The following is a 27,408-nucleotide window of genomic DNA, read 5'->3' as shown; positions in this document are numbered from 1 at the left end:
TATTAAACTGATTGAAACACCCATTTCCTTTATTATTATTTTCGTAATAACTCAAATTTGACACAGAATTAGCACTTAATTTTTGCAATTTATATTTTCCTTCCCATAAGGATAATTTATGCTAAACTACGTTGAATTGGAATCAGTAGTTCTTGAGAAGAAGATTTTTAAAAATGCACCCCCCTTTTTCTACATTTCCAAGGTTTTCTCCGCTTTGAATACAGATCGGACTTTTATTTTTGCAATTTATATTCGCCCTCACATAAGGATGCTTTGTGCCAAATTTGGTTGAAATTGGATAAGCGGTTTTAGAGAAGAAGTTCAAAATGTAAAAAGTTTACAGACGGACAGACAGACGGACAGACAGACGGACAGACAGACGGACAGACGGACGACGGACAAAATGTGATCAGAATAGCTCACTTGAGCTTTCAGCTCAGGTGAGCTAAAAAACAAAACACCAGTATCATTTGTAAGTTGAATTTATTAAGGCACATTTGGCTGGTTTCCAGCCCTCGCTTCCCCAGTCATACACCACCAGTTTAATCTTTATATATAATACACGTGTATATATATTTATATATACCACATTATGAAAAAAAATTACAGAAAATCTTTAAAGACTTGCAATTCTGACAAGTTTATACAAGTGTGCATGCACATATTTATTGCATTTCCTTTTTTATGTGCACCAGAATTGATACATACATATACATCTAAATGACCCCTCCCCCTTTTTTGACATTGAAAAATAAAATAAATAGATGGTTTTAAATTTATATAATACAGTCAATGCATTTTTTTCAATTCTGAAAATTATATTGATGCACCTGATTAGATACATGTATATACTTGAAACATATGGTATATACCATAAAAGACAATATAAAAGAAAACAAGCAGATTAAATTATACATTTTCGGTTAATAATGTATTCTTTTATAAAACATCAACAAGACTTGAGAGCTAAAAAATATCAAATATTCTAGTCTTAATTAATATACTGAAAAGTAAAGAATACTGAAACATCATTATGTAGATATAGACAATTACTTTAAAAAAAATTAGAAAGAGAGAAAAAAAAGAATACAGTTTTAATCGATACTTATTCAAAAATCAACATGTGAATTTGAAGGATATTACATGAGATTAAATTGACAAATAGATCACACAGGTTTAGTTTTCTGTCATTTTATAAGACTTGAAATGAAGAATACATAATGAAAACTGATTATAAAAATTTTTTAAGTAACAATAATAAATGAATGTATCATGGATTGTGCTTCAGAATAGAGAGAAATTTAAAAAAAAGATCTTCTCATGCATGCACACGTACTACTAGTTTATACATATCTAAAACAAAAATCAGAATGCCATTTTAACTGCTTTACTATTTTTGAAAACATATGTGAAGATTGAAAAACAGGCATTTATATTAATTTCACACATGATGATCAGAATGATCTTGCTCAACAGCTTGAGGATATTGTCTTTTTTAAAGCAATTTCATAAGTTTCAACTTCATTAAGTAGGGCTAGTTGGTCGTTGCCATTTTTAGACTATAATAAACTCCTTGAAACAAAGAGCTCTATACAGAGAACTAGGCAAAATATGAACATTTTAGAGCTAAAAGATTTGAATTTTTGTTTCACTTAATAATAGTTATAAGCCAAAAATATCATAATACAGATAATTGTTTTAGCCAGATCTGATAGATAATTTGTTGTTTCACTAGATACAATGTAATGGCTATTAGCCAAAAATATCATATTACATGTACCATCAATTTTTTTTAGACAGATCTAATAGATAATTTGTTAACCGCCCACCCTCCTGAAGTAGGATTGTTGTAAAATAAAGGTGTTTGATAGATAAACATAAGTAAATGTGCTACAAAATTGATTACATGTATTCCAATTAACTTGTATTTGCAGATCAACCACATGTGTAAAGCAAACAGAACAAATTCTAAACCGAACTAAGCAGACTGAACAAAACAGGTGACAGATAATTTAGGTATCCAGCTATGATTTTTCAACATTACCTATCTTGGCTCTAGCTCTCCTTTCACCAGAGAGAGAGAGAGAGAGAGAGAGAGAGAGAGAGAGAGAGAGAGAGAGGGGGGTATATAATCTGGTCAGTCATATATGGTCAGAATACACATACTGGGCACAGCCTCTAGTACATGTAACATATGCAAATTAATACATACATTCTAAAACAAAAAACAAGAAATAACCAATTAAGTTAATTATCTCAAATATTCGACCACTTCTACAGATTCACATATATAACACAATGGGTATTGGATTTCATTGGTACTGATTAAAGAAGTATGTAATACTAATTCTTACATATATATACATTAAAATATACAAAACCAAACACGTTCCACATTATTCAATAGCATATAACAACATCAAAGTAAATATATACTCTTCATTATACACAAAGTAAAAAACAAACATGGAATGTATCGTATAAAGGAGACTTTTCTTTCTATACTTAAGGCTTTAAGCAGACACACAGTTTGACCTTAAGTGGATGGCATGTCCTTAATATATATGCATATTTTTTGCAAATAAAGGCTGGATAAAGGGATGTTTAAAGCTTAAACCTAATATTCTACAACAAAACTGTCCAAGACCTTTAGCTGGGTCTATGCAGTAAGAAATGCAAGCTTTCTGCTAGAAGTTTGACAATCTGGATTTCTCCTTCATATATTCATAGAGGCTTGTCAAAAAGAATTAAAAGTCAATAAAATATTAGTCAATTTGACTTCATATTCAAAACCAAGCTAAATGCCAAATATATACATACACTTGAAAAATCTCACAAATGAAGATCAAATATTGTGTGTTTAACTGGAATTTTCAGGAGATAAAGGGGTATTTTTGCTTCTAAAAAGGTCAATAACTAAAGAGAAATTATAAACCTATTCTTATTTAAAATTTGAGTCATTAGTTTAAGATTGCAAAAAATAACAAAATATAAATGTACCTACTTTTTGGATCTTAACATGTCTGCATTAATAACCAGTTATACATTGTACAATACTTCAAGATAAGGCTATGTTAGTATATTGTGTCCATTCAGATACCGGTATACAGAAAAAATACTGAAGCTATTTGAAGAAATATTCTTTTAAGAAAAAAAAAGTGATAAATAAATTCACATGCATGAACAATCTTCAACAATAAAAACAACGCTTTGAATATTTTGCTAAAATATTTTGTAGCCGACAATTAAAACACAGATATATAATTTAAGATAGTTTTAACAAACAAGCATATCCTTTAATCAACTTTAAGTCAACTTTTTGTGTAGTTTGTGATTCTCTGAGCAAAACCAACAACAATGGGGCAGGAATGTCTGGCAAAAAATCACAGACTTCTCTGTATGACAAATAAAATTATCGCAAAATGTGAACAATATAATTCTTAACTAACTAGCACCAATTAGATCTTGAAAGCTTGACCGCAACTTTGAAAAATTAAATGATTATTGCAATAAAACTGTGTAACTTATACATTTGTTTGTATGATAAAGCGTAGAAACATGATAAATAACCCCAAATGAAAATAACTGATCATTGCAGAGACTTTATTTCGCCTCAAGATTTTTGCATACCTATGAAAAAATTAATCTTAGCAAAACAAATTCTTTAATGAAAAATAAATCAAATCAATTAGTTGTTAATCTAAGATTTTGAATTAAAGTTAAAGTACTTTCTAGATTCCAAAAATCTAAAGCTATAAGTACATTATGTTTAAAGTACTGTCAAGGTAGCATATTTCCTTCTTTGAATGACTGACTTCTTCAAGATATATGAATAATATTAACATGATTTTTTTTCTCCGATGACAATGTATGTCCTCTTCTTTCCCTCCTGCAGTTATATATGGCATACAGAAAGAGATCACAGATCTAGCAAAGTGTTTACGACTAAGAAACCATTGTCACATCAACATAGAAAAATACTGTTTGCATAGAAAAATATTCCTCTTTCTTTTTTTTCAAATATACTATCAAGTTTATCACACGTGTTTTTTAAGCAGTATGATGTTAAACTGTTATCCCAAATATTGGGTTTTGGCAGTTGTACATTTTTTTTTTTGGTGGGTGAATATTTCTCTTTCCAAAGGGAGAGAACCCTTCACACCACAACAGCAGTAGTTGTCTGCCCCTTAGTTGTTCCTGATTATCCCACTAGGTGACTTCCTCTTTCAGGTCCAGATCTGTCTGTCTATCCCTGTGCAAGTCTTCATGGTCAGCTTCTGACCGTCCACGCTGGTCTCCATGCACTTCTGTGTGTTGGCATGGTAAATGGAGTTGTCCTGTTCATGAAAGTTACAATGTGTGAAAAGGAATGTACATGTATGCATGTACTTTTCACCCCACTTTAATTGATGGAGCCAATATTGTTAACCAACTTTTATCGTGTACAAGAAAAAAATTATAAAAGTTGATAAAATATCTTCCGCAAACCAGTCATTTTAATAATTTGAGTCATTCTAAAACATTTAATCTCTAGAAAATTATTAATAAAAAGCAGCGTAAATTAAAGCTGAATAACAATAATTTTTTTACTGGTCACCCTAAACCATTTATTTTAAGTAAATCATGGATTGAAGTTGCCACAAATATAAAGTCACTGCATATTACTGTGGAAACAATAGATTTCATGGTGGCTCAATTTTCGTGGAATTCATGGGTACCTCTCATCCATGAATTAACATCCTCCATGAATTAATAAAATAGGAAAAAAAGGCACATTTCCTTTGCAGGTTCAAGAGAATACACGAATAAAGTCCCCACAAACCTTTAAAATTTCAGCAATCCATGAAAAATGGCCCCAACGAACTTTAATGATTCCACAGTAATTAAATTATGATAATTTTTTTCTTTGTTTGACCTTGACCTACCTCTCTGTATTGCCACTCCTGGTTTCCTTTCTGGCCGTGGCACGGATAAACAATAACGCTCTCTCCTCCGGAATAATCCAGGCATCCATCGATTTCTCCGTTCTTACTCAACATCCAGTACTACAATTATACAATAAAACCATCAATTCCTGTCAGTTTTGAAAAGTCATAGAATCTTGCAGTCCAGACTTCAAATACTATACTGTTCTTAATATATATAAATCTTCATTGAATTGGTGCATACCCTTCAACCTTAACATTATAGGTTAATCCCAAACAAATCATTTTTGATTTTATGAAGAAAAAAAAATTAAGTACTAGTCTGAAAGGACAATTTATTTTCACAAAACCATTTTCAATAAATTGTAGGTAATTTTATAATCCTATTCATAATTTGAAATAATTTTATGAGAGAACATTTATAGGCATTGTGCCTGCTGTTCAATCCAATTCAATGTATTCCTTTATACTTGAATAAAATACTTATCAAATTAAATCAATCAATAAATTAATTAATATCTGTGAATTTGACCACACCCACCTGGTTGCCCCCCTGGTTGTGACAAGGCCACATGTTGACCGGTTTGTGGTAGTTGTGGTTATCCACCGCACTGTCGATACACATCGGCTTGGCCTTGCTGCGGATCTGTAAGCAATGCATTACATAACATTATAATTTATGCAAACTTTGAAATTGCCAATTTTCTAATATATTTCTAAAAATGTATGTAAATTTACTTGTGTGTATGCATGTGTATAAAATTTATAAAAACTGAATTTATTAGATTAGTATTAGTATGGAACAAAACCAATAAATTATATAAAAAAATTTTTTTTAATATATTAGACTTCAATGGCAGTGGGTACATGTGTTGAACAAGATAAATATATATAATTTGTTATGCAGTATTATCATAGTATTGCTCACATTTTACATAACCTGATTATCGTGTGACTTTTCATTTCTTGTAAAGAATATGTCTTAACTGCTATATTATATTTATAATTTTGTCTTTTTTTTTTATTATGGTGATATTTTATAATTTTATGACATCATTTTTATAATAGTAAAAGGAGGAATTTTTTGAGAAAATTAACTGTACTGTTGTGGCTGACCTATACAACATTGAAATTCAATATAGCAACATAAATTCAAGGGACTTGGACACGATTTGAGATCAAAAATTTTATTTTTATTTTTTGTGAATAAAATGGTTGACTGGTGCATTTTAAACGATTGACCAAAATATTGATTGTTAAAGTCAAGATACAAGCGAGATACAGAGGTAAGAATTGATTGTTATGTAAACAAAGCTCGAGTCTTATAGTTGTTTACAAAAATGTCATGTAGAGAATTACCATTTCTTAGACAAAATGATATGTAAAAAAACATTTTAACTTGTTAAGTATCTTCATAAATACTATTATAAACAAAAGAAAGATACATTTGATTGAAACCTACTCAAATACAACACATCTGTAAAAATGACAATATTCGAGCTTTGTTTACAAAACAAAGAATTATGAACTCTGTATCTTGCTTATAACTTGATATTTGACTTTGAAATTTTGACATAGCATTATAAACTTCTATATTTATCAATATAAACTTTGAAACTTGAAAAATAAAATTTGAAAATTTTAAGTCAAATCGTGTCCAAGTCCCTTTAAAGCAAGTCTATTACTTAGGGCCATAAATATCAAATATGTCATAGGAGTACCTGTAGTTCTTTGTTTACTTCATTCTTGTCTGTATTAAAAAAAACCGTGAAAACAATGAAAGATGAGACAAAAAAATGATGATACTATCTTTCGTACCTCTCCAGAAGCAATGGCTTCCCCTGGAACAAACAGGTCTGGATAGACATTTTTGACGAACCAGTCAAAGCTATGGCACTGCAAACGTTCCCGGAGCTTCTTTCTGTCAGTGACATCTCCGTAATCTCCCTATGGAAAACAATGTATTTATCTATTATTCATCTAAATTTGTTTAATTAGATTATTTTTGACTTCATATTATACAAATTAAATTTTCCAGATGAATATCCTTAATTTGTTATTCAAGAGTATGTCATTTTTCAAACTCTTAATCTAACTGTAGAAACAAAACATATATTATAAATCGAAGTGAAATAAAATTTCTATTTCTGAATCAGTTCTTAAAATCATCCAGAAAAAAAATAAGCTAAGATAAGAGGGGCGGGCTAGACTAACTGACAAACAGACAGACATATAATTATTCTCCTTCAGCTTCACATTCAGGGAACTAAAAATCAAAAGAATTTTTTAAAAATTTCCATACCAGATCATAGTTGAATCTTTCATAATAATAGTTCTCGATTCGTCCATCCAAACTTCGGCCAATCGGATTGAGTTTTTCTTGACAACATTGACACCAGTCCTCCACTTGTAAGGACTTCTCTTTCTGAAGATGTGACCAACATGAGAGCATGGAATGATTTCTAAGGTACCACCACACATCCAGACCTTCAAAATGAAAAATAAAATCATACCAAACTGTCATGATATCATAATAATTTATAGTAACCAGTTATAAAACAGTGCCACAGAAAATGAGTTTTGAAAAATATTATGATTCATCAAACATGAATTTAAATTATATCACAAACTGTAAATGTTCTTTCAATATATCAGAATGGACAAGAAAAAGAAATTGGGTGCCATGACCAGGATCCTACTTTCTCTAAATGACAGTTCTAAGTTTTCTCCTCCCCAGATATCCATTCCAGGGTCGTAGGTTCCGAGTTTGGTAAAATATTCTCTACTGATGGAGAAAAGACCTCCGGCCATTGTGGGCGACCTGTGATATCATTAGTTTACGAATAACATAGGATTGAAATATAAAATGATGTTTCAAAGTTCAGTATATAAATTTTGCTTGTCATTTACTTTTATTCAGGTCTTTGTCGAAACATACATGAAAGTTAAAGATTCTAGGCTTTTAAGTGTCTTAAATTCATTAAACAAAACAAAAATATTCGAAGACAAAAATTTTTTACAACATAACAATTCTATAATATTTGATTATGTTTAAAAATCTTATAAACACATATTTTTTTTCAATACTTTTGTTGCATGTATTGGAAAAAAAATTCTATAATTAGCAGAATAATGTCACCGTGATTATATTTTTCTAGCAAGCAGATGAAAAAATATCGTAAGAGACGATACAAAATGCATGCACTTCTAATTTGGATTCTAATTAATACAGTAAAACTAATTTAATCCACAGAATCAATAATCTTTAAATCTAAAAAGGTTATTGAAAAATTGAGTGATAAGTAAGTTGATTTAAACAGTTGCACTGTATGTAATGTATTTTAAGGTACATTATCCCTTTCCTCCATTCACTTAATTTCTTACCTGTCTGATGTACACAACAAAGAGGACTGAGACGATTGGTAGAAATATGGGTATACAGGTGTCAAATTTCACCGTTCGTGACAAGACAGCATCCCGCATTGTTTATGCGCCATTGTTGAACTTTAACAAGGGAGACAACTCCTGAAATTAGAAAAAATGCAGTTTAAACAAAAGTTACATGTTTCTCTTAAGGTCTCACACAAGGAGTTAATTTCACTATATGTTACTATAAAGCTTTAATTCAGTTAATTATTTAACTATACTCTCAGCATATAATTCATGAAAGAGAAATTATAGTTAAATGCTTCAAGAAAAATTTTAGATCAGAAAAATAACGCCTTATGTGGCTTCTAAGAGAGATAATTGAGAGTAAACATACCTACCCCCAGTACACAGAGGTTCCACATGTTGACAAACAGGCTCAGCACCATCCAGGAAGTTGAATCATGCGCATCTAAAAGAATTGAAATTCGTGTGACAATTCCACTTAAGTAATAATTCTCCTAGCCACCTAGTCCAAAATCAATACTATAGGCCTAAAATAAGGTGCCAAAAAAGAAATTGTCTCTATATATATGGAACTACAATTGACTAAGTTCAGTTTGATTGGCTATTTCCTTGCGTAAGACCTTTAAGACAACTAAAAGTTCATGAAATTTAATGAAATTTGCAGTAAATGTCTAGTAGGTACTAATATCTATTTCCTATATGCTTGTGTATGAAAATCTACTTTTGACCGGAAGGGATTAAAAAAGTAGGAGATAACTCTTCTTAACAGATTGCTGAAATCTGGAGTAAATTTCTGTTAAAATTCATCTACAGTACATGTTTTCAAAACTAAATAAAATTTGATTAGTGAGATGTTGTGAAAAGAGCTTGGAATGAAATGAAACCTGAATTGTTAGAGTTTATGTGTATGTGCTTTTAAAAATTCAGCTCTAATAACATGAATAAAAAGACATTAATTAGCTAGGAAAAAGGAAGTTGACTTAAACATTAGAATTAATTAGCAAAAAGTTGTTAATTTTAATTCTAAGACAAAGACAGAGACTGAAAACGATAGTGCCAGAAGAGTCTTCAATAATGTACCTTGGAACTTTGATAACGGTGGTCACTGATTAATGGCTTGTGATTAAGATAAGAGGTTCTTAAGCAATGGGGGTGATGAAGCTTTTCCATCAGTCATCAAAGATGGGGTTCCTCTTAGAAGACATGGCAGCTCTAAAATAAATAAACAGTATGAAAGTTTACAATACTTAAAAATTTGCACCACACACAACATCATATTCTTACAAAAAGTCTACAAGTGTACAGTTCAATATAAATCATGCCAAAGAAAGGACCAAAGTGGCTGCATCGACATCAGTACAAAAAAGGAAACATTCCTCGCAACAAGGGCCAGAAAAGTACAGGGACCACCAGCCCAGTACAGTGTCTATGTCCTATAAGAAGGCTGAGTAAAGAAGAGTTTCAGGACGTCGTACAGCAGCAGAAGGATGGAATATTCACAGTAAGCGATGCTTAGCGTAGAAGCAGTCAAATGAAGATTTTGCAATCCAGGCTGAGTGAAGTGCAGCCGGTAGACTCCTGCATGAATGCAGAGTCACCGAACCCCAATTCCAGACTTTACAAAGTACTCCATCAAGAAAAAACTGCTAAACTATGTGTGACGATTGTGACACGATATAAAATTGTATTTTGATATTGCACACGCATGTACTACTTTGACATGTCCCCCTTATTTACCATTTGCATTTCACAGCGAGATGTCATAATTTGTACTATTATTACTTACTGCATCAGATGAACGTGATTATTTGATTGTATTTCAATCTTCCAGGTCTTTTATTTTCGTTGGCAAACTCCACTTTAAATGTTTTCATGATTTTTCCAAGCATGTACTTTTCGTTTTTACATACCGCCATTAGTGTTATGGAATTTGAGTATATCACGCCCGATGCAAATCATAACTTTTGTGCACAAGATTTTATTGCGATTTCTGTATTAAATTGTATCATTGTATGAATTGCTATAATTTTACTTGTCATGTGTTGTGTAAATCACCTAATTTAATTGTTGAATTATATTTTATACATTAGTCTATGTTATTGCCGGTGACTGCCGGTGATCCCTAGGGAAGGGCGTGGGTCACCGGGGGACTCCGTATGTGTATAAAAAGGGGAGATCACTCTATCCGGTGGACTCGGGGTTTAGCAATTGAGGTTAGAGGGTGTTTTTTAACTACTTCGATTATTTTAGGTAGAATTAGGGGATTTTAAATAATTTATTTTTTTAATACATTGTGGTATTACGGGTTAATCTTGTTTACACGATATTAATTTATATTTAGAGAGTTTGTATTAGATTAATTTCGATACAGACGACATAGTTCATTTTATTTAAGGTTAGACAAAGGTTTAATCTCTGAAGTCTTACCGATTAAATAATTAGGAATCGTTAGTAGTTCTTTGGAATTTTATTATTCTAAATAATTGAATTATCGATATTTTATAATATTGTTATAGTAGAAATAATTTATACGTATATTCAGATTTATTGTTGAAAATAATTGGCAAAGTTTTGCGTTAACAGTTAAGTGAGATATAGTCTGGTTATTCTAGATTATTTCTCGATTTTGTTAATATTTATTTGTACAATAATTGGGTCATTCTCGTTTAGTGCACCCCCCCCCCTTTATAGAATTAACGTACACACAAAGGTTGTGCTGTAGTATCACTGTTCGATTTGGGTAATTCCCGATTGTCAGTGAGTTAATTGTAGGTGTACTTGTTATTGTTGATTAGTTATACGTCTTGTAATTCTTTATTGAATAAATTTACGTAAACTTTAAATTAATTAATTTGTTAATATTTATTTGTACAATAATTGGGTCATTCTCGTTTAGTGCACCCCCCCCCCCCCCCCTTTATAGAATTAACGTACACACAAAGGTTGTGCTGTAGTATCACTGTTCGATTTGGGTAATTCCCGATTGTCAGTGAGTTAATTGTAGGTGTACTTGTTATTGTTGATTAGTTATACGTCTTGTAATTCTTTATTGAATAAATTTACGTAAACTTTAAATAAGTCTTATACTTAATTACCCTCGATAATAATTTAAATACAAGTCCAAAAACAGGTAATTCTTGTGTTCTAACGAAAGGGGCAATATTTACGAGAAATTCGCAATTTGGTAGAATTAAATTCACGGTTATTCTCGTGCAGGATTGCGTATATATACTTGTGCAAAAGCAAGCACTCAGGTCCGTTACATTTGGAACCATGCATTTAAAAAGCACTTACAGAAATTACCGGACTGTGACAGTTCACTGGACTTGAACCAGCATGGGGAGGAAAAGAGAGGCCTGGCATGGATCCTTTCCATTCGATGTAAGAAGTGCCATTACACCAGTCACCGTGAAAAGCGGTACGAGGAAGTCAGCCGATCAGGAAGATGACGGAGAGCCACACAGCTTAATGTTGCCATGGCTGTGGGTCACTTGGGTACCAGCCTTACAACAGAGGGTACGGTAGTATGCTTCTTGGCGCAAACATCAAACCTGCATCAGCCACTAACATTCATCAGACCTGCAACAAAGTAGGCAAAATCATCACTGATGTGAACAAAAACAGCATGAAGAAAATAAGGCAGGGCATTCAAGAGCTTAACGAGAAAAATGGACTTGCCAATACACCTAAAAGAGCGGAAATAGATGCCCGGTATAACAATGCCACCTTCAGTGCGATAGGGAAAACACCATTTCAAGCTGCCACACAAGTGACATACACCTTAAGTGAAAATGTTACCAAGAAGAAGAATGTTATGGCAGTGTTTTGTGGCAATAAACTCTGCAAGAAAGGCACCCATCTTAGAGCCAAGGGAAAGGAAGTAACCTGCCCAGGACATGAAGATTGCACTGCAACCATTCCTCCAGAGACCACCATTAGAGACGAAAAGAGATCGGCTGTGGAATGCATCAGTGAGCTGCAAAGTGATGACCGTCCACTCGTCATTTCCCATTTCACCTGTGATGGAGATAGTGCCGCTGCTTTTGGTGCATCTGAAAAGCAAGGGCATATGATTGAAAACCTCAAAGACCTGCGCAACTCAAAGAAAACAGACTGCTAAGGCTCCATTCAGCAGTCACATGTTTCCTGGAAGAACAAAAGCTATGAGAGAATCCATGCAGAGAAGATTTGCCCTCGACCTGAAGCTTAGATGCAGGACCGAGAACGAAAACTGCTTCAAACACCAGTGACTTACCTTTGATGAAATGAGCCATGTCAACTCTGTCCTTTCCATCATCAGCAGCTACCAAGGACAGGGCGGAAAGTCCTGCCAACTTCATTCCTTCTCCTGTCGCAGACTGAAAAACAACAAGTGGAACTCTTCAGTGTTGCCTCGTGATTTTGAATTAAGCATGACAAAAGAAGACATCTGGTTGTCAAAAGACTGTATAAATCTGACTTTGGGACCTAATAATCTTGATAGAATTAAATATCACACTTGTACACAAAAATCTGAATCTGTGAATAGGGCATATTTAAAATCAAATCCAAAATGTATTACAAGTAGTAGAAATTTTGAAAGTAGAATACATAAAGTTGTGCACTCACTCAATCGGGGTCATGGAAATTCAACATTGGAACTTTGTGAATCTGTAGGGGCACCTGTTGTAAAAGGTAGTAGAGTGGTCCATCATCTAAAACAACAGCAAAATAGGCAAAATTACTTTAAAATGAAACAAAAACTATTAAAATATAAATTCCAAAGAAAATTTTACAGAATGATCTAAAAGATATCAGCTCTTCGATAAAAAGTCTAAAGACACTTATAGTAAGTCACTAACAGATCCAAAGTAAAACAGCAAGTAGCTAAGTGTGAAGGGGGGGGGGGGGGGCAGTGTTATCATGGGTGGGTGGGGTGGGGGGTGTAGTTAGCATGCATGAAATGTTCGTTATATTATACCTGTCATGTGAATTTTGTATTACATTTAATGATTGCTGTTTTAATAATGTGCACTGAATGTATGGTAATGTGTGGATGATGAGAGTGTGTAACATGTGACATGTCCTTTTATGAGGTGCTCTGCTCATGTAAATATGTTATTTATTTGCAAACAATTATCTTGATTTTCTTACCTGTCTGATGTACACAACAAAGAGGACTGATACGATTGGTAGAAATACGGGTATACAGGCGTCAAATTCCACCGTTGGTAACAAGACAGCATCCCGCATTGTTTATCCGCGATTGTTGATCTTTAACAAGGGAGACAACTCCTAATATTAGAAAAAAAATGCTGTTTAAATGTTTCTCTTAAAGTCTCACACAAGAAATTAATTTCACTATATGTTACTATAAAGCCTTAATTCAGTTTTAAATTAATTAACTATACTCTCAGCATATAATTGATGAAAGAAAAATTATAGTTAAATGCTTCAAGAAAAAATTTAGATCAGAAAAATAACGCCTTATGCGGCTTCTAAGAGAGATAATTGAGAGTAAACATACCTACCCCCAAGTACACGTGGGTTCCACATGTTGACAAACAGGCTCAGCACCATCCAGGAAGTTGCATCATGCGCATCTAAAAAAAATAGTTCCATTGAAAATTGTGTGACAATTCGGCAAAAATAATAATTCTCCTAGCCACCTAGTCCAAAATCAATACTATAGGCCTAAAATAAGGTGCCAAAAAAGGAAGAAAGAAAGGAAATTCTCTATATATATGAAACTACAATTAAGTTCAGTTTGATTGGCTATTTCCTTGCATAAGACCTTTAAGACTATATTATAAATCTCCTTTTAAAAAAGAGCTCTATGTAAAGATATAGGGGAAACATTGAAATTTTAAAGTGAAAATAAATGATTTTTTTTTTACTAAATAATAGTTAATAGCTAAACAAATCATTTTTTAAAATAAAATGTAGATGTGATGGTTAATTTGTTGACTACATGCCTCCTTTGAAGTAAATCTGCATTTATAATAAATAATGTAAGTTGTATAAGATGTGTACTTTAAGTTTTTTAACCCCCCCCCCCCCCAAAAAAAATGGAAAAAAGGGATTTATAATCTTAAATGGTAGAGAGAACCGATTATTCATTTCCCCATTTTTCCCTTAAATGTCAATATCTTACTTTATATATCTATATTACAAAATCATTGATATTCATGGAAGCTCAGTTGATTTATTCCTATCTAATTTTTCTATTAAAAAAATACCCCTCTGAAAGTAGGAGTGGGGAGGCGGTTTAGGGTAGGCCAGACAAACAAAATTAATGTATTGGTTCTCAAACAAAATGTTCAAAATCTAATGAAGTAGGCAGGTTTATTTAAGGCAAGTGGATTGAAAAGTTAATGTCTATCCCTGAAATAGGAATGAAGATATAACCTAAAGAAAGCAAGGAATGTTTTATTTGTAGTATTTGTAGGGACCTGTACTGGGAGTGAAAAAGTCGCCGATATATGAAAGCATTCATGCTATAAAACCAGGTATCATCTTCGTGAATATTGCGGACAAAAGAAATTTAATAAAATACAGCTCATTGAACATCTAAAAGCATTAGCAGGAACTTACATACTAATGGGATAGGCAACTTCCGAGGCTACTTTCGCCATGTTTACATCCCATACTATCACGCTAGCCTTGACAAGTTTGTAAATCTCCGTTCAATGCAGTAAATTATAACGTTTTTTAGAGCAATCTGGTTAGACCATCGTTTGGGAGGCACTGTACTCAAGCACTTGTGTCTCAACTTGTTAAAAGCACCCAATATATTACAAAAGATCACACGTATGTTTCTTTAAACGTTTTTTGACAAGCAACTGTTGTAAATGCTGCGATTGGATCAGCTACTGACGGCTGCAGCCAATCATAAAGCGGAGCTTGTCATCAAGATTTCGTAATGAGATCTGCCAAGGATTAATGGGGAGCAGAGTGGACCGAAAACCCTTCGCTGGCGAAGATTGTCTACCGTACAGTAAAATTCATCAACTAGACTAAGTAATCTGCTTTGACTTAAATTAATACAGAATTGCACAAAAATTTCTACATAGCTGCTTTAACAACTCATACAAACTTTAATATAGATAATATTTCCATTTCTACCTGATCAACACACAAACTTACGGATGTTTCCTCATCGCCGCTTTCACCTCTGTCCTAGCACTCACTTGGTTCGTTGCGTCTACCATAACCAAGAAAATGGAGTTGGCTGGTCCACAAACTTCTATCATGATATCTTTGTATTCTTTATTTTTCTTTCAAAAAAAAAAAAGTTCAAAAGTAGCTAACATGTTCTATTCAAATCATAATCTTTACTTTGATAATTTTGAGAAGGGGGGATTTGTTCATATCCAGTCTAATCAAAATTGGATCCTGATTCACTGCAAATAGATCGGTACATAAACATGACAAAACAGTTGTTTAGCGATCCATTGAAAGCACGGATCAAAGATCTAATTTTAATTAGATTGGTTCATCTCCTATCAATCATATGTACATGTACTGAACATGTATATAATTATAGAATACATGTATATATGTTTTATGTCATGAAGGGTGTAAAATTGTAAAATACTTATTTATTTTGTAGATCATGAAAATCAAACAACCTTTAATTAATGTAATGGTATAAGGCTAAATAAAATTGAAATTACGGTTCTCAGGCCCGCGCGCATCCGTTTTGAGGGTGCCGCATTGCAAATTTTATTGCATTTTCAATAAAATAAAAAGTTGATAATGCAGAGATCTATCCGGAAAAAAAAAGTTTCCGCTTTCGGTTTGCATATAGTTTTACTTTCGTTTCTAATACGCAGCTTCCGGTGTAGTCTTAATCATTAAGTCGCTTATTTTCGTAAGTAAAAACTTAATGATCCAAACCTCCCGATGATATAGACGATACTAGTAAAAATGGGGTCAATGGAAATTTTGGACTTAAAACGAATCAAAATGTCTGCTGTTTCGATTTGTATACGCCATGGAACCCTGTTAATTCTACCGTGGAATATAATTGAGAGTTTTTCCGATGGATGTTGTCTGTTTAACCTGTACGAGGGCGTGAAATCGATAAAATTCGATTGGAAAAGATGGACCTCCCCAGAAAAATTACTTGGTGCCTTCGTTTCTTTGTCAGTTGGCAAACACAAAAACAGTTTGGATGCCGCGATTTCGATTATAAACTTGCGGGGTTTAACGATATCTACTGTGTATTCAGGACTTACTTCTTAACTCAAGTTAACTGTGAAGAAATGTGGTCCCAGTAACTGTCTGATATGATTGGCCCCGAGATTGCATAATGATATCTCTAGCCAGTTACACAACTTTCCTGATCCAGTGCCAGGTGTTTTAGAGTAAACATCATATATGTCATTTTACGTTTTGTAAAGTGGATTGATATTTTTCTTTATTTTTAAATGACTGTCATTTATTAAAGGGAAAGAAGGACACTACAAGGAGTTCAGTGAGGTTTTTGAACCAATACTACAGAGGAACATTGTCCTTCTTTATCATCAAAATGAGCACAATAAACTGCAAGCAGACCTGGAATTCAATTTAGTCTATCTGCTCAGACTGCAAAACAGTGAAACAAATGGGAACCTGCATAGATTGTCATAAACCCAGAGTCTTATTAGTTATATAGTGCTACTAAACTTGGTGCCCAAGAAAGTACCTTGCTTACAAAAATCATTGGACTTTATCGGTTTTCATGTTGATCAGAACTTCAGGAATTAGAACCTAATAATCCTGAGAAAGCACCCTCAATATGCGCCCCATTGTAGAAAGTTTATATGAGATCAAATTTAGCCTGTGCATCTCCAATTGAGACCCCCTACTACATGTACAGCTCTGGTGTATTTCCCCCAATATGCTATCACTGTGGGACACAAGACACAGATACAGAAAAAGGACAGTACCCAATATGTCATGATTGTGTTGTTTCACAATGACAGCTTTGTAAAAACGGAAGGATGTTCAAATCTCCAGAGCAAAGAAGCAGACAAAATGAAAACAAATAGTTCACTTATAAGAAAAATAAATGTTTTTTCATTTGATCTAAATATTAAATATCATTGTTGTACTGTATTTTCAAACATACATTGGGGTGTTTTTATCTGTTAAAATATTTAATAGCTATCCTTATTAAATAATAAAACAGCTGCTTGAATAAAGAAAATCTTTTTTTTTTTAAACTGTAGGTAGTTAATTTCTTTCCCAAATAAAAAAAAGCCTCCCTCATCTGTTTTTTTAACAATAGAAAAGAAAAAAAAAGCCTCCCTCCCTCATCTAATTTTGGAAAATTTGGCCTGAGAACCAGAGATTTATTTTTATGTGGCCTAAGTTATTTACAGGTAATAATACATGTATATATGTACATGATCTTTCAATCTGTATATCAATTTGAATGTAGCAAAATTCCTACCATTCTTTCAAGTAGTTTTTTTATGGTTTCAACACCCAGACTGCTCTTCTTTGCACTCTCAATAACCTGGGCCAGCTTGGGGTTAAGTTTGGGGTCAGTAGACCCACCCACTGAAATAGAAATAACACCAAATGTAACTATTTAAATAAACAATAAAATGCCTTCTTGATTATTGATTCATGCAAAGATGGTGACATTGCAGAAAAAATACATAACCCACATGAATCAAATTTTTCTTAGGTTGCTGAAGGTTGCTGACGGTTTCAACCAATCAAAAAGCGGAGCGTGTAGATTTCAATCTTGTCAGTTTCTTTAAAGCTTATTTGAATCATACATGTACTTGGTAGATGTAAATTTAATACAGTTAACCAACTTTAGCTCACATGGTCAAAAATTAAAATTTTAAGTTTTTCATAAAAACAAATACTTCTAGCCAAAAAAGTAATGAAATATTTTTGTATTTAGTTTGATTATTTTCAAGGCCCAAGTCTCAGTCTTGAAAACTAGTTTATCTATTATCTGGCAATAAAAAAATCAATGAATAAACTCATTTAAAAATAAAAGGTGCATATCATATGAATACAGTGTGTGAATTATTATTATTAATTTTTTTTTTGGTTGTAAATGGGTTGATTTTTCTTTCTACGAGTGTCCAACACCTAGCTCAGCAGAGATTTTTTTAGAATATAAATTAAAAGTTTAATTACTGAAATGTGAAGTTTCAATATAAGATACAATCCAGAAAGCTCTCTCTACTTACTTTTTACAGCTGACTGTGCTAGCTTGACATACTGTCCCATCAGCGCTGACTTTTTACTGTCCTGCGCCTCTTTCCGATGTTTGATGTTAGAGAATTTACTGTGCCCTGCCATATGTCTGTCAGTCTGCCAGTAAACAACAGGCAACATTTGGAACAGAGTCCTCTCAGCTACAATATCTGACTTTGTGCTCAATCTAGCTGCAACTAGTGACTTTTCATTCACACGATTTTGAAAGAGGCGTGTGTGACACAGGCTGATTCTACGGCAAATCACAGTCTGGGTTTTGTGTAAAACATGAGGTAAGGTTCTCAATGTTAATTCCATTTTCAAAATATCACAGTCACTATCTGCAAAATCAATAGACATGTTGAAAAAATTTTATAAGAAAAAAGAAATGAGGTTAATAAATTTAATTAGTAAAGCTTTTGGTAAAGTTAGTATTCAGAAATAAAAATCTGATATTAATTAATGTACATCAAATGCAACAAATTTTGGTGAGCAAGTTTTCCTGTAAACATATAGATTACAAGATTGACCCTCAAGAAGTTTTGGGTATACTGAAGGAACAATTTGTTTAATAGAACAGTTAGAGAAAAAGTTGTTAATCATAAGTTGTTTCATTTCATGTAAATGTATTTACATGCAGATTCACCATATTTTTGGCACTTAAAATTCATATTCCATTTAAGATATTATCTCCCAAACAGACTATATATTCCATTCAGGCGACTGGCCCGGGCGCCTGTAAAGTGCGAAACGAAATCGAAACGAAACGAAACGAAACGAAATCGAACGAAACGAAACGAAACCAATCGAAACGAAACGAAACCAATCGAAACGAAACGAAATAAAACGAAACGAAACCAAAAATCGAAACGAAACGAAACGGAATTTAAACAAAACTAATATCATTTTTGACTACATAAAAGTGAAAATAAATTCATTGAAATAAATTTTTGAACCATAAAATATAACTACCTGTATGTTTCAGATTGCCGCTGTAAATGTTAAAGCCGATTATCCGAAATTTGCAAAAAATATAGAATTGTGTAAATAAGTGATGTACATTCCTATACCTTTTAATGTTTCTAATTTGTTTCATTAAATGATATTCAGACGTTTAGAGAGAGAGAGAGAGAGAGAGAGAGAGAGAGAGAGAGAGAGATGCCTTAAAACTTATCAGCGACATCACATAGCAAAGTATATACGCAAGTTTTGGGAGAGAGAGAAAGAAAGAGAGAGGTAGAGATTTGATGATGATACTGAAGGGGACATTCTAACAACAATTTTCTTTCTATCGATTTGAAATATTGTAAAAATGAAACGATCGAATACAATGTGATTTATAGCATACTGGTTGGGTACCAGTTTCTAACATATGATAAGAAAGTATAGCATGAATTTGGACGTCGTAATTTGACAAAATTAACGTGCAATATAAAGAGGTTTCTTACCTGTGTTTTACCTTAAATCAAACATGATCCCCTCTTTCTCCCCCTTTCACACGCACGCACAATGTATTTGAATCATTTTTACAATATTTTATATCGATATAAAAAAAATCGTGTAGTTGGAATGTCTCCGTAAATACTGTAAACGAACTAGATTTAGGGTGTACAATATTTGGCGGAATATAATTTTTCAACAAGTTAGCATGGATTTGAATTAGCGCATTTCTGAATTTACCTTTTTATCTACTTATATATTTTACATTTGGCAATGTACTTGATTTTGCGGACGCCGTTTTCCGCCAAAACCGCAAAATATAATACATAGCCAAAGGGGTAAAGACAGTTTTTTAATACGTTTACAGTATAATCATCTTTATATTGCAAGTTAATTTTGTCAAATTACGACGTCCAAATTCATGCTATAGATATTATAACAATTCTTATTATATGTGAGAAACTGGTAACCAACCAGTATGCTCTACATCACATTGTATTCGATCGTTTCATTTTTACAATATTTCAAATAGATAGAAAGAAAATTGATGTTAGAATGTCTCTTTCAGTATCATCGTCATATCTCTACCTTTCTCTTTCTTTCTCTCTCTCCCAAAACTTGCGTATATACTTTGCTATGTGATGTCGCTGATAAGTTTTAAGGCATCTCTCTCTCTCTCTCTCTCTCTCTCTCTCTCTCTCTCTCTCTCTCTTAACGTCTGAATATTATTTAATGAAACATTAAAAGGTATAGGAATGTACATCACTTATTTACACAATTATATAATTTTTGCAAATTTCGGATAATCGGCTTAAAAATCTACAGCGGCAATCTGAAACATACATGTAGTTATATTTTATGGTTCAAAAATTTATTTCAATGAATTTATTTTCACTTTTATGTAGTCAAAAATGATATTAGTTTTGTTTAAATTCCGTTTCGTTTCGTTTCGATTTTTGGTTTCGTTTCGTTTGATTTCGTTTCGTTTCGATTGGTTTCGTTTCGTTTCGTTCGATTTCGTTTCGTTTCGTTTCGTTTCGATTTCGTTTCGCACTTTACAGGCGCCCGACTGGCCCCGGCCCCAACCTGTTTACATAATTCTTCAGATATTGTACCTCAGCTTGATCTGGAGAGTGATGAGACAGTGTAACATTCCACTAGAGAGAAGTGTCTTTTTATCTTGCCAGGAAAATAAGTTTGGAACTAAATCTTTAAAAATATTACCTTCTAGTCTGCAAACAATTTTTCTTTACTCCAAAGTAACTTTGTACCCTGTACCGAATATGTTATTTAGAGGAAATTCGGTCTAAACACGTTTCGTAATGTTGACGAAGAAAACAATGGTTAGAACTTTATTATTTAAAGTTTAGATTAAGCATCATTAACTGGTTTGTAAAATGCATACCTGTCAATATTAACTCCTTAGTTATCTACATTTGGGCTGTACCTAAACGACTATAACGGCCTTGGTCGGGCAAACAAATTTACTCTTTTTACAGGAAGGTAATTTTAGTACATCATTCATAAAATTTAAACCGTAAGCGATACGGTATAATTCCGGATTGAAGAAGTAAAAAATTAGTGACATAAATAATTCCAAATACAACACTGAATAATTGTTGTATGCCTCTCTCTATATTTTTTCTTAACAGAAAACAAACATTCAGAGAGAGAGAGAGAGAGAGAGAGAGAGAGAGAGAGAGAGAGAGAGAGAGAGAGAGAGAGAGAGAGAGTTCTTGTAATCAGCAGCAGATTGCACTACAGTATTAAATTTTACTATATATTCTTACCAAAATTACCATGCAACTTTACATACAGATTAAAATTCAAAACGGACTTCTGGAAAAAATCCTTTTGACATCTTTTTAAACAACGCTTCATTTACAATTTTCTAGCAAAATACACACGTGCATCCAGCTGTCCAGCAAGGCGCGAGACTTTGTTTACCTCGAAGTTACACATGTGCTTGAAAATCAAGCCCGGGCCTTTCCCCCCCCCCCCCCCCCCCTCCGGAAAAAACATGCATCAAAAATTCAAATGACCTCGCATTATTACAAAACTGGAATACCTCTTACACTATAGCATTAAATGATTTATTTTTTACGTCGTCGTGTCAATAACTGCCGTCAGGTGAGCAGACAAATTGAATAACGCGCGTTAGCGCGTTATGATAATTTGTCTGCTCACCTGACGGCAGTTATTGACACGACGACGTAAAAAATAAATCATTTAATGCTTATATTTACATTCCCTTAATGAAGAAATCAATTGTTTACTTAAATAAATCGATATAAAGTGCAGATCACGGAGGGAGTGAATAAGTAACAGCAAGAACAGCTGTTTTGTAAAACCGGTTTAAACTGGTTTTCACATAGACTGTTGCGATGAGATCGACGAGCATGAAAATATAATCCACGATAAATAACTCTTGAAATGTTGCTTTTAACAATAAAGTCATCTTTTTTGTTGAATAATTTTAAAACATTGTGTTTTGACAACATTCATGAAATGCATTTTTTAACCGACTAGAGCAAAGCTCGTTGCAAAGCAACGAGTGGGTCTTCCGTTAATGTCGGAAGTAAAGCTGGAAGTTCCTGTAAGAAGCAGAGCTCTTAAACTAATAACAAGATAACTAAAATAAAAAGATTTTAAAAAATCGAATTATTCCTGGTACGACTTAACAAAATCCGAATGATTTTAAGTACGACTTAACAAAAACCTTTCTGATTTCAAGAACGACTTATCAATAAAAAATCCGAATGTGATACAGTACGACTTAACAATTATTTTATGTACGAGTTAATTTTACTTTGAACATTACGCTATTTTTTAAACCAAGGACGCGGAATCAAAATTTCCGGAAAATCAATTTTTAAACCCCGATATCTCTGTAATGCATCGTCCGATTTTAAAACGGTTTTCAGTGTTAGATTCAGCTTAATAAGCTCTACAAAACACATATTCATTTTTGATTTGATCAGAAAATTCATTTTTTCGAAAAATTTGTTTCACTTCCGGTTTCGACTGGAAGTGACAGATTTTCATTTCCAGCCTTATTACAGAGGTAAATCGAATAAATTATAAGCATTGAAAATTTCAAGCCTCTATCTTAAAGCGTTTTTGAGAAACGCTGCGGACAAAATGACTTTTTGAACATTTTAAAAATGACGTAACGTAAAAACGGAAGTGACGTTTTTAAAGAAACTTCACAAACTTTGAGGTATAATAAATGCACATAATCTCTGAAATTTTCGTCAAAATCGGTTGTAAACTTTTTGAGTTATAAAGCCGAGAAGGAGTCAGAAAAAAAAATAATAAGTATAATAATAAAAAGAAACCGAAGAATAACAAGAGGGTCTTCCGTTGAAAACGGAAGACCCTAATAATATAGAAATCACTGTTTGAGAACTACTTATGTAAATTAATCGTAAATTCATACGCAGTGAATAGGTGTTGCATTTAGAGGCATTTGAACATCACGGAATTTAATGGTAAAACACAGTAGAATGTAAATATATTGTTTTTCATCTCATAAAAAAATCATCCAGCTCCTGATTCGAGCGGAAACGCCCCAAATTCAAAGGAAAATTCGGGAAATTTTTTGCCTCAGCCATGTTTTGACGTGAACCTTCAGTGGAATACTGGCACCTGCAGTAATCTTAAGTTTACATGTATTGTACTGTGTACATTATACTATTACAATAGTATATCATATATCATAAGTAAATATAAAATTAATTATGCAAGTGTGAATGTTTCCTTTAATCGTATAATTACTCAAAATGCGTGATGACGTTTTCATTTGAGCTCTGACGCATGAATATGCTAAGTGTATTCACTTAATAAACAATAAAATGCTTTCATTGGTGATTCATTCGGGATATAAAGGTAGCGACATTGCAGAAAAAATACATAACCCGCGTTATCGCTACCTTCATTACCCGAATGAATCATCAAAGAAAGCATTTTATTGTTTATAAATTGATTATGAAAAGTAATTAAAATTCACTAAATTACTGTTAATGTACGTAAGTACGTTAACTAAAAGAAACAGCCAAATCGTCTCCTGTGAGACTTTGAGTCTGACGTCGTCATGATTATTTCATGCAGTCCGTGATTTTTCCTAGGTAGTTGTAGGTCTCGAAAACTCGATAAACTGGGCGTGCCATTTTTAGTTTGGTCTTGTCACTTTCTTGTCAGTTTCAGCCGCTGTAGATGTCGACCAATCAATAAACGGGGCGTGTAGATTTCAATCTGGCTGTTTCTATAGAGCTATGAATTTAACTATAAGTTTCCGTAAGAAATAGAGGGAATAATACTTGGTGGATGTAAATATATGATATTGAACATCGCAGATTTTCAATACAATCATAACAAATTACACTGCATGTAAATATTTATTAATACATAGTATGAAATACACGTGTTCTGCACCCCTGATATGATACAAAGTTTACTTTACTTACAACAAATCATCAAATTCATGGAAATAGTCTTGATTAATCTATATCATCCAGTTTGGTGTCTATCAGAGAAATTTTATTTTCTTTACATTGCCGTTATAAATTTCTGATACAAACAGATTGTCATTATTGTCCACACATAAACCATACGGACCCTTCAGATCACAGTTATCAATGTAACGGAGAAACTGTCCATCCTGATCCAGAATGTGAATACAATGGTTGTAGTAATCTGCTGTCAGGATACGACTCTGACTGTCTGTTGTGATACCAACTGGGTTAAATGATTTCCTTTTGGTAACTGAGGGATGACCGGTGTATCTCCATCTGAGTTTCCCGTTCTGATTAACAACCACTACTGCTCCAGCCTCAAAGTCAGCTACACAGATGTCATGGTTTCTGTTCTCAGTGATGTATTTAGTCTTTAATTTCTCTGAGTACAGAGGTTTACCTTCATCATCAAACTGAATTGTTTGTTTCTCTGTAGATCCCGAGTAACGGACAACTTTGTATTGAGTGAAATCATCACTGACCATGGTAACCAGAAGATCACCGTTAGAGGTGACACACAGTTGACAAGGCCACCATCCCCGTAATCTGATCAACTCTTCTGTCTGTCCATTATTTACTTTATTCACTGTACTTGATGCCCCGTCACAGAAAATTAAATTCCCATCACTGTCTACAGCTATATCATTGGGTAATTGTTCTAATCTGTTGCTAACTGTATGAAGCAATACACCTTTAATGTTAAAGCATTTAATATCCTTCGTCGATCCGAATGTCCAAACACAATCTTCATTTAGATAGGCAACATTGTAAACCTTTTCATACCCTGTTTGGATTGTGGCAACAAGTTCCGGTTCATCCAGTAGTTCTCTCACTGAAGTGTTTGGTTGGTTTAATGACAAGACATTCTCTTCTGTAGCAGTAGACAAAGGAGTGATCTTTCCAAACAAGCGATTCAACTTTTTATGGTCTAATGGTTTTGGAATGAATGTTGGCACTGTGATCTTCAATTTGGGAGGCAGCTTGCTGAACTCTCTGATCTTAGAGCTGTATTCAATGGTAGGAGATACTTCAGTGGATTTCTTGATTTCTTCTGTGGCCAGTAATGTTTGTTTTATGAGAGCCTGTATCTGTTTGATTTCATCCAAGTGTTTTTGTAAAATATCTCTGTGTTTTACTTTAATCTCACTGATTTCAGTTTTCATTTTATTGACAACAATGTCAATTTCTCTGTGCCATTGCTCTCCTTGTTTGGACATTGTTGTTGTAAGTTTCTCATATCCTCCATCCAGGTCGGCAAGCTGATTTTCCAAGTCGAGTGCAATTTCTTCATAGGTAGGAGAAATAACGTTTTCTAACTTATTTGCCTCGTCCGCAATAGCATTTTTCTTTGTCGTGTAAACTTCTGAAACTTCTACAAAAATATGTCCTCTGTGTATTCCTGATGCAGTACAAGAAGAACAAACAAATATGTCGTTGCAATTTTTGCACTGCCAGTCACAATTTTTGTTTGAATGTGTCACACATTTTGGGTAAATCAGAGTAGATTTTCGCTCCTTAAAAGGGACTATTTTATGTTTGTCATATCTATCTGAGATGTGATCTACTACACAAGGCTTGCAGAGGTTGGTATGACAAAAGTCACAGTAGCTGTGTACTATGGCGGTCTCACAAAGGTCACATCGGTGCACGTCCTGGGCACTAGAACGAGGATCCATCGCTTTTCTAAAAATATAATGAAAAAATTAAATGAAAAATTAAATATACTGTTTGTTTTCAATCCAGAAGAAAATGTAGTATTAACAGAGACATAAATAACATTATTTATGTCTCTGGGTGTTAATGGTTAATATTAAGAGCCAACGTGAAAACCGTATGATGCAGCCCTGCTTTTATCAAGGGTTACAATAACCAAATAGAATAATCAACTTGCATTAATTGATAAGCATTTAAGCATAAAATATATTTGTTGAAGGTCAACTCATAAAGAAAATTAAAACGAAAGTACTTATTTGAAAGATATAATTTAAAACGACTACAGTAACGTTACATGTAGGTATCTCAATTTTCGTCTAATAAATTAAGTCAATTATAAGCGATACAAACCTTGTTTAAAATAAATCAATTTACATATTCGTCGAATCGGACATCAAACATGCAGACGTGTACACGTAACTTAAACATGTATGGAATGTAGTCACATGACATCAAGAATGGAAAGCAATTAGAGTTATTCCCCATGTATTATAACCTTTTATCAAAACTACCCTTCTAGTCTATTCTCTTTCGTTACTGAACAGTCAACATGGTCACGATGCGATGATTTAATTTCAAATGAAGAACATGTATGCAAGAATATTGGAGTTTTGACATATACTGTATACAGTATAGAATTCCAAATAAATCAATGCAGTTTGTTGTGCATGAATTTCATTATGCTTATATTATACGATGAAATCTTATTAGCACGTACAATTCAGCGGCCCATTTTTTAAATGACGCCTTGTAATGTAAAACATCTAATGCCGTATATCGGATAATTTGTACGTGCTGTCAAGTTTTACTAATTTTGATTTGTTTTTATTTAATTAACCTACTAGTATCTGAACAAAGGAAAACACGTGCCTAATTGCGCTTGAGTATTCTATGGGTTTAAAAATAAAAGGCTATTAATTATGTGTAAACATTTCACACCTACATAAATAATGTAAATAAAAGTCCTGTAAACTAAATATCGTTTTATCATGGATAACAAAATTCAATGCAGGTTCATAAATTAAAAATAAACCATGACTTCCAACAATTAAATTTGCCAGCTTACTGAAGGCTGTATAAGCATACTGTGATTAAATTAAGGGGGTTCTTATGAAAATTAGCAACTGACGTGAAAGTGGAATCTGCTTTTCGAAAAGATTCAGGAAGAGCTCTGGAAAACATGGAGGAATAGCTGCTCACTGTTCGAAAGCTGTTCCAAGTATACAAGACAAATTATG

At 33.1% G+C, this 27,408-nt stretch overlaps 1 protein-coding gene and 1 pseudogene across 1 annotated transcript; both read right to left on the bottom strand.

The window, feature by feature from the left end:
- Positions 1-1,153: 1,153 nt before the first annotated feature.
- Positions 1,154-26,619, bottom strand: LOC128162241 (uncharacterized; annotated as a pseudogene).
- Positions 15,440-21,303, bottom strand: LOC128163428 (probable transcriptional regulatory protein HY04AAS1_0501). The gene is made up of 4 exons (XM_052827047.1): positions 21,168-21,303; positions 18,497-18,844; positions 17,737-17,846; positions 15,440-15,574 (listed from the first exon to the last, which is right to left on the bottom strand). Exons 2-4 carry the CDS (start codon positions 18,819-18,821, stop codon positions 15,440-15,442), a joined length of 570 nt encoding a protein of 189 aa, XP_052683007.1. The 5' UTR covers positions 18,822-18,844; positions 21,168-21,303.
- Positions 26,620-27,408: the final 789 nt, after the last annotated feature.

Source organism: Crassostrea angulata, chromosome 9, assembly GCF_025612915.1.
Source record: "Crassostrea angulata isolate pt1a10 chromosome 9, ASM2561291v2, whole genome shotgun sequence".
Lineage (NCBI taxonomy): Eukaryota > Metazoa > Mollusca > Bivalvia > Ostreida > Ostreidae > Magallana > Magallana angulata.
The sequence above is the reverse complement of the archived record's forward strand: the minus strand, read 5'-3'. Positions and strand labels throughout refer to the sequence as shown.

What these genes read in the sequence shown, in the direction of transcription:
- LOC128163428 (XM_052827047.1), bottom strand. Translation starts at nt 18,821, where the DNA reads ATGGAATTAACATTGAGAACCTTACCTCATGTTTTACACAAAACCCAG. An exon ending in AGCACAGTCAGCTGTAAAAA is followed by an intron (nt 17,847 to 18,496) that starts GTAAGTAGAGAG and finishes TTTCTATTTCAG; the next exon opens with TGGGTGGGTCTACTGACCCC. An exon ending in AAAAACTACTTGAAAGAATG is followed by an intron (nt 15,575 to 17,736) that starts GTAGGAATTTTG and finishes TTTTTTTGAAAG; the next exon opens with AAAAATAAAGAATACAAAGA.